The 9,357-nt window shown below is 27.9% G+C and overlaps 1 protein-coding gene across 7 annotated transcripts in view; it reads right to left on the bottom strand.

Moving 5' to 3' along the window:
• LOC106458674 overlaps positions 1–9,357 on the bottom strand; it is a 53,195-nt gene that overhangs the window by 8,680 nt on the left and 35,158 nt on the right. For all 7 annotated transcript variants that reach the window (XM_022384941.1, XM_022384940.1, XM_022384939.1 and 4 more), the window contains 5 exons: positions 8,184–8,279; positions 6,013–6,176; positions 5,547–5,605; positions 3,803–4,029; positions 1,466–1,592 (listed from right to left, as the gene is read on the bottom strand). In XM_022384941.1, the coding sequence (XP_022240649.1) occupies positions 1,466–1,592; positions 3,803–4,029; positions 5,547–5,605; positions 6,013–6,176; positions 8,184–8,279 (673 nt within the window). The remainder of the gene's footprint in view (positions 1–1,465; positions 1,593–3,802; positions 4,030–5,546; positions 5,606–6,012; positions 6,177–8,183; positions 8,280–9,357) is intronic.

Here is a 9,357-nt window from a genome sequence, read left to right as displayed (position 1 = left end):
ACAAATTGTTATATGAAATCATAACATGATACTAATAATGGTTGGAGACGGCTTGAATGGGTAATGAAGAAAAACTTTAATATAAGTTTAACATAACAGCAAATTATTAGTCTCAAAGCGAGTTCCTTGTCATCGAATAACATCGTACTGTTTATAATGCTAATTAATGCTGTTACACAGGAGTTTTCTAAACTTACACTCTTCACCAGACTGTGTCACGCCAAAACTAAACAACCAACATAAATATTGTTTCATTGATAAATCTGATAATTAATTTTATTATCAAACTCTAAAAAATTCAAAACAACTCTTTAAATATAATATCTAATAATTTCTACTTGGAACTGTCTGTCAAAATTCATTTCATGATGTTTTTATAAACTTCTCAGACTTATTCAGAAAATTTGTTAATCTGAATGATTTTTTCAGTCTTTGAGTCTTACCTTCTTATACTTCTTTACCAGGTGAATGTAGTTAATATGTGGGACTTTCTTCTTATACTGTTTTGGTTTTTCCTAGCTATTTCTTAGTAATTACTTTAGGATTATCACTATTCTCAACAATTAATGTATAAACAATGACTGATTCTTAGTCTGAAAGTTTAAAACTTCATAATTCTACTAAATGTTTAGTTTTTAGCTAATTCTATTGAATTATGACTAAAATAAATTCCATATACATATGGGATGTTCTAGCCAAAATCTGACAAAAATAAAGTTTTTGTTAGAATCATCAATTATTTAAGTCTATTAACTAAAGCAGCAATTGTACGTGTAGCTAATGTAAGCTTTAGATCTCTAGCATTTATACGTGTAGCTAATGTAAGCTTTAGATCTCTATCGTGTATACATGTAGCTAATGTAAGCTTTAGATCTCTAGCATTTATACGTGTAGCTAATGTACGCTTTAGATCTCTATCGTGTATACATATAGCTAATGTAAGCTTTAGATCTCTAGCATTTATACGTGTAGCTAATGTAAGCTTTAGATCTCTAGCATTTATACGTGTAGCTAATGTAAGCTTTAGATCTCTAGCATTTATACGTGTAGCTAATGTAAGCTTTAGATCTCTAGCATTTATTTAGGGTAAAACAAATATGCCTAAAACTTTAATTATTCAAATCGTGTAATTTTCCCATATTTTACTCAAATGTGCTTCTCAAAATGATATAGGTCACATGTTGTGTTACTAATGGATCATGTAAAAATAAACTGATATTGCACATTATGAATAAAACAAAAAGGCATTTTATATATATATATATATATACATATATATATATATACACACACACACACATTACGAATATTAAGTTGGTTGAATTATTCTAAGCTGATCATTGTGACCCAGCAACTCTTTGCTATCTTAGTACTTTTTTCTTTTACCTTGGGAAAATTTCTGTAGCTATTTTCAAATATAAAAAACAGTATAGGCTACATGTATTAATAAAGAAAGCATTAGTACCTGATGATAGTACAGTCTGATCTGAAGCTTCTGGAGTTAACACTCTAGCCTGACTCTCTTGTATCGATGTCTGTATAGCTACAGAAGGGTTTGTATCCTTTAGCTTCTCCAAAGTGCAAGATAAAGGCTTAAAACGAAGAATAAATTAAATTTGAATATAATACTAAAAAACAGAAACAAATAACTCCACATTTTTTATTTTACAGTGTAATGAATATGAGAATAATAAGTTATAAAGAAGTAACAAAAAGCATTTATTTCACTGTGTGCTGGGGAAAAATTGCTTTACAAAATGTAAATATTAACAACAGGCCTTGTTACCCTTTCAACCACCAATTTTTAAGAATTACTAATGCCTAACATCATCACAATAAAAATCTTTTATTAAGTAGTGTTAAATAATCAATTGTGCTGAGCAAAACATGAGAACTGTTGGTTTTTCATTACGCAAAAGATGTAGATGAGAAGTTGTTGTGGCTTCAAGTTTAATAACTACAACTATAAAGCCAGCTACAAACCAAAAAATTAGTATTTCTACTTCCCATATACTAAACTTCTTTATTTTTACTGTTATGAACAAAATTCTAAGAATTCTGAACTCTAAAACAAAACGTGATGAGTAGTTTACAAAGTAATTAAGTTTATGCTTCAAATAATTCCAACATTCAAACATTGTAGATAAACATCAATACCTAAATTTTCTTATGTATCACATTTAAAGTATGTTATATAATACAAACATTTTTCTTTTCTTTTTAAAAAAAAAAAGTTAAATTTTCCAATGAAACTCCATTAATTGGCAAAATGGAATCGTCATTAGTGTCAAGAAGTATTCCGTTATGTTGCATTTTAGAAATGAATTTCCAATAGTATTTTTAGAGTAACAACCTCAGTCATGATAAAATGAATAAATTCTAAAAGGATAAAAATACAGTATTTTCTTACTATTCTCTTATAGCCAGTTAATCCTTCCTCTAACAAGGATTTCCCATTCAAATAGCCAAATTGTGAGGCAACTAACATACAAAATCCTCTATAGAATACAATGAGTGAGAAATTTTAATTTTCACTAAACAGATCTGGTCATGAAATGGTATTGAGGTCAGCAAAACCTGTTTCCCACAATAAACTAAGTTAACTATATACATGCTATATCATGATTTTTAAAATAAACTTTATAAATGATAAAGTTAGAAAATAAACTTTCCCTTAAAGGTGGCATATGGAAACCTGATACTATATATTATTGAATGTGAGGTAGGTCAAATGGAAATTTAACTTGTTCTACTGCCACTATAGTATGTCATGTAGTGATTTTTACTGGCTCACCTCTACGAGTCTTTCCAAAGTACTTATAAGAATTAATATTTACAGTTTAATATCTAACATATTTTTTAGTTGTTTGTTTTATGGAATTTTGTGCAAAGCAACAGAAAGGCTATGCCTACTGTCCCTAACTTTGAACTAATCCACCACCAACTCTTATCAGAATAAATAATATTGGTGTTAATGGGGTGTGAACCATAAAAAGTCAACTCCTTAGTTTGGCATGATGGGGTGTGGACCATAAAAAGTCAGCTCCTTAATTTGGCATGCTAAAAAACATTACTTATATAACAGAGGCATTAAACATTGAGGATTTTAAAACAGTGTTTCAAGCCTACTAATATGCAGATATATTGAACCAGATATATCAATAACAAAGTTAATAAACTTTCAATTTAGGGTGGCATAAATTTCATAAAAAAAAAGAATCTTGACTATATAAGGTAGTTGTGAAAATTTTAGTTTAAATTTAAGTTTCATCTACATCTATCATTAGTTCCCCCACCCTTTCCTAAAAGTAACCCAATTGGTAATAAAAAATTAAATCTATTTAAATTCTAGTTGGTTATAAAAGGTTTCAAATAGTTGATAATCTAGTAACAGAGACAAAGAACTTATCTTCCTGAAAGATATACCAAAACAAAAAGATTACAAAATCAAATACAAACAGTCTATTATTAATTCAAACAAAGAAAACAAGCTTAACATCTTCAAATACTTACTATGCTCTTAAGAATTTTATAAACACTTTATAGTAAAAAATAATAACAATAAAATCCTGAATATATAAAAGTATTTTATTCAAAGTTATTCCAGACTCAACTAGTCTTGCTTAGGGCCCTTAAAAAATATTCTATACTTAATTTAATAGCATACACATATGGTCATATACAAATATTTTAAATAATTTCTAAAATAAAAACATACTTCATTCATAAAACAAAGTAATTGTTAGCATATTTCTTTAACTGAAGATGGTGTATTCATAAAACAAAGTAATTGTTAGCATACTTCTTTAACTGAAGATGAAGAAGTGTTTGCTCTTTCCAGTGAATGGTTTTCAATAGAAGTATAGGAATAATTTTCTTCTTCATTTTCAGGAGATAATTTTTCTGATGATGAAGAGCTGTTCTGCAATTCTTCTTTAATTAACTCTACTAGTATCTTTTCTACAGTGTCTCTGTTAATCTCTCCTTTATGACTAATAGGATGCTCAGATAAAGTTGGAACAGAAATCTCTGAAATAAAATCAACAAGTGAAAAAAAGCTTAAAAATATTAAAGCAATTCATATGAAAATTATCACAGAATAGACAGTCTTTATAAGAACTAGTTATGAATTAAGTAATAAAACCTCACAGAACATTAGACACAAAAACAAGTATTATTAATTAAACAATTTCTGTAAAACTGTATCTCCAACATGTGACATAGCATATTATAAAATACTTCTGTTTTAAGTTACTAAACAAATAATATTTGCACTAAACTTTAAAGTGACTTTCACCTCAGTCTTGTTATCCTGCTAAATACTCCTTTTTTTATGGTTTCCAGAAGTTAAAATATGTACAATAAAATACTCAACATTAAAAAATTCCCCTCGATAAAAGTAAATGTTATTTCAATCATCAGTATCATATTACTAAAAGTAACTCACTAACAGACACTGTAACTAATGTTTCATTTATGAGTTCCAAATAGTTATATTCTCTTATAAATCAATCATACTACTATTATAGTTTAACACAGATGACGTTCTTAACGTCTTATTTCAGGTAATTTTATTACAGCAAAATTTTAGGCTTTATGAGTTTATTACAAATTCAACAATAGGTTATTTACAGAAACAGAAATGTTTATTGCAAGCACTCAGCTTTTAATGTAGTGCCCTACAACAGTCATAGATTATTCAAGTGTAAAGACTTATACCGTTTCTGTTAAATAACCTTTTTTTAAAAACAAGTATCGTACAAAACTTTTAAAACAGTTATAAAATTTCAGATTTCTTTAAGAAGCTGTTAAAATATTTTCCTAAAAACACTTATATCACAATACCATTTACTCTAATTTTACTCATGAAATACCTAGAAAAAACAAAATGCATTCAATTTTGTTTATTAAAGAGTAATCATAGAAAGTTTTGATCAATATTACATTTTAATTGGTATTTTGCCATTTGAAAATTTGTGATGGCAAAATGCCAAAGTTACATACACTAAAAGAAGGTAAGTATACAGGTACGTCAAGAATGGATACTAGTCTGAAAAATTAAACTTTTACTGAACTTGTTTAATAGTTTACAGAGTAAATTATCAATAACTTTGCTAATATTCAATATTTTCTAATATCTTTGATAATCTTTATCCGTAAGATTTAGATACTTGTTGCAAAATATTAACTGAAATGATGGAGGTAAACCAACAACAAAATAAAATCCACAGATTGAGCAGACCCAACAACCATTTTAAGGCTTTTTTATATTACGCAATTGTGATTAAAGTAAAAAGAAATCTTTCCTTGAAGAATAAATTATATGTATCGGCCATTATATTTATTTACTGTTTTCTTTAGTGAAATGAAGTCTTCTATCCAGAAAGTCTTTGGTTTTTATAATTTCAATGTCATTTTGATTTTACAGGGAAGAATATCATTATTCTTAGAAATATCACAATATTTTAAAATGTCTAACTTGGCTGGATAAGATAAAATTAAGCAATACTTTATGAAACCAGACAGAAAGTTGTTATAGTACTTACCACAGGAGCTTGCTGTTGAAAGTTGTGAAATAATACGTGCTATCAGCTCTGGATCACGTCTATTTGGATACAAAAAAATTCTTCAATAAGTCACAAGTTACTCTCTTCTAATCAACTATATATTTAAACAGTAAAAAAATTAAATTAAAAAAGCATGAGTTTGGATTTATTACGTACAAGAACTTTCATTAATCTTACAACACATCAAATAGAGATCACATTAAGTCTTTGATAATATGCAATATTTACTTCATCATTTACAAAATATTTTTTATTAAATAAAGTACTGTTGTTGTAAAAAACCTCAAAATCTCACTTCACTCAAAAGTAACTATTGTAAATGAATAACTCCACTAATACATTTGTTATACATGTTTTAAAATAAACTAATAAATACTGTAAATTTTAAAGACTTTTATATTAAAAACCTTTATTAGAATTTTTTTGCACGGCATCTTAAACATACCTCCAAGTTGAATAATTTTTCAGTAACTCATGACTCTGCAGATTGTGACTAGAAGTTTGAACAGACTGTTGGCCTTGACTAAGAAAACCTGATTTGGGCAAGTTAACATAGGAGCTTGGAAAACCAGAGAGCTCATGAGGGATGATCTCAGAAGGCTTATCATCCTGATTTATTTTGTTAAAAAAAAAAGATAATTTAGTTTATTAATTTGAATTCTTTAAAACAATAAATAACTATTGACTTAACTGAGGTAAAACTACTAAGTTCACATGTTTGAGACACTTAATGTGGCCCTGAACCATGATATATTTTGTAACATCAACTTTTATCAAGCCTGAACAATTACTTTAAAGACACATGTTTAATAATAATAAACAAATTGCTTCCCACTCTGCCATGGTATAAGTAATGTCAGAGGAGTTCACTATAAATCTGTCTAATATTAGGCTTGTCTTAGGAAGTAGCATGTAAGAAGTTGTGGTACTGCAATTAAAATGATTGTGGTCATAACTGTGGACTATCATAGCTTTACCTAACTTTGGACACTAAAAGCAAGCCCAAACTCAGGATATAGCTTAAAATAATGAAATAAGAGAGAAAACTCACATTATCTTATAATAATATAATTTGGGAAAATGGATGTCTGTCGGGGTTGCACTTAGCTGAGACACTTTTTCTCATGGTAAGCTCTATCCAGAGTACAGTAATTCAATCACTTAAAATATTATGTCACTGAAGGTGTAAATATTGAAAATTTTGTTTACAAAGAAGTTTTGTAATCCAGTTTTCCAATATGAATTCAAAAGTCCTTTGTTTCAAGACTGTGACCTGAAATACAACTCTATATATTTTGTTAAATTTTGACACGTTCTACTGGCAGAATAATATCACTTGGGAAAATGGATGTCTTTCCATCTATTACGTATGAATATAAACAAGAAGATAAAAGGAAATATACAAAAACAATTATATGTATTGGCATAAGGCCTACGAACAGGGACTCTTATGGATACATGTTCATTTCTTTGTGTATGTGTATTGTTAAAATTTAACAAAAAGATTTTTTTCCAACAAAATTTTCAAATCATAATTTTCATATAATGTTGCTGCATTAACGGGATTTTTTAAAAGCCAATTTTCAAAGTATTGTTTATGTCATTTTATGCTAATAAAAAATGTTACATTTTTATATTTTAAAGGATTTCTAGAACAATACAAAATAAATCTAATTGCAGACACCAAAATCTATAAGACTTAGGCCTAACATGGCTGATATTCAATAGAGATAAATTAACACTGTAACTTGTGCAAGTTTTTTGCTTTAGTTTAGTTATCGCTAAACTTTACCATACATAATACTGTCAACAAACAAACGTATAATGTTAGTCTACACACTAACATTATACCATTTTAAAATATTTGATACGCTTTTAATATGTGGTTGATAAAATGTGTACTAAGATATATTTACATCTGCCTTTCCTTTACATCTGTTAGAATGAAGTGTGCACACATGCATATTTAGATAGTAAGGTGCACAAGCATTTTCAGGACAGACAAAAACTGAGTGTTATTATATTCTTTCTAGATAAAAAACCAGTATTTAGTATGACACCCTATAAAACACTAAATCACACCAAATCATGCTACTTCAAAAGATTTAAGTAGCCTTTAACAACTACTTGGCTGTAATGACATACCTATAAAAGTATACTCAGGCAGGTAAAGTTGATACTTAAATATTTGGCATACATAACCACTGTTTCTGAAATATTAGTTTTTGTTAAAGTGCTAGGAACAAACGATAATGTATGAAACTTTCAACTTATACTATGTACTCTACTCAAACTAAACAATGTACAAAAAAGCTATCAATAAATACAAAATGTAGAATCATAACAGCAATTTCTATGAAAATCATAATAGATAGCATGAAAGTTATAATTTTCTAACAAGCTCACTACTTTATTACAGTACTGCATCATTTATTAAAATCTCAAAACAGCATTTGAAAAACTCACAAACTCTACAAATAAAAAATTGCAATACTAATTAACTTATTAAACATAGTACCATTAAAGCAGCATCAAGCAAGTGATACATAAATCTCAGTCACTAACAAAGAAAATATTAAATAATTCATTACAAAATAAACAACATCATCTTCTCACCACTTCAACAAATCGAACAACTTTCACATTTTCTTTCCTCAGATTTGATGGTGTGGTAATTGGTTTTCTTCCCTCTATATTTATATTTGGTAGAACCTGAAATGATATTCAAACAGAAAGAATTGTACATATACACGTGATTAGACATGCCTAATCAGATTAGATTGACAACTATTATAACACACAATTAATGATTCAGAAACAGTATGAAGTTAAACTTTGCACACAATTGTTTTTTTTATATCCTTAAGTAAGTACACTTTAAGAAGTATTACATATTTCTAGCATTCTCCCTGGTGAGTCAACCCTCAGTGCTTTCTGCATTACTTGCTGGCACCATCCTATCATACAGAAAACATATTACCTAAAGCAAAATGTGTTTCTTTCAATGGCTAAAATCAAGTACTAGGATCTGTAATGCCCACTATGACGTTAGCTCAAAGTTAAGCCAAAATTAATGTATTATCATCAAAACCCACAATAAAATCCTATATGATTCCACACTTTCTTTCATTTTGTGCTTGTTATAGTTTCATACTATAACTTTTAAATCAGTAAGCGAATGTAAACGAAATTTGGCAGTTTATCAGTAAACATTACAATGCTTTCATACGCAAAATATCTAATTTTTTTATTAAGTTTTAAGGTTTGTAAAGCAATATTTTCATGCCTTTTCTTTCACATCTTTCTATCTATCATGCAAAGTAATTTCATTTAAGATTAAAATACTTTATGCATCAGAAAATTTTCAAATTTCACATGCGAAATCTTTATAATGTCAAAATAGTTATTAAACATTTCTTAAGAAAAAACTATATATATTTTATCTATTATTTTCAGTAATTAACCTCTGTATGGGTTCGGTAGATTTGACTAATCTTGCAACCACCATAAAAAATTAGGAAATAAACATAAATTATGCCTCTTTCATTCTAGAATGAACAAAAATTATAGCATGAAAACATAAATGTTTAGACTAAATAGCTTATATCTCATAACATTATGCATTTATATATATTTATTATTTTTATTATATTGACCTTTGGTCTGTACAAAGTAACTTGTCTTGGCTGTGTTTTAAAAGACTGGTATTTTGTTAAATACAGTCACATTTCAATTATTATATATATATATATATATATATAGATTATCACTATTTTGTAACAAGTTCTTG

The sequence above is a fragment of the Limulus polyphemus genome, unplaced genomic scaffold (genome assembly GCF_000517525.1).
Source record: "Limulus polyphemus unplaced genomic scaffold, Limulus_polyphemus-2.1.2 Scaffold500, whole genome shotgun sequence".
NCBI classification, from domain to species: Eukaryota; Metazoa; Arthropoda; class Merostomata; order Xiphosura; family Limulidae; genus Limulus; species Limulus polyphemus.
This window is presented reverse-complemented; position numbering and strand designations above follow the sequence as displayed.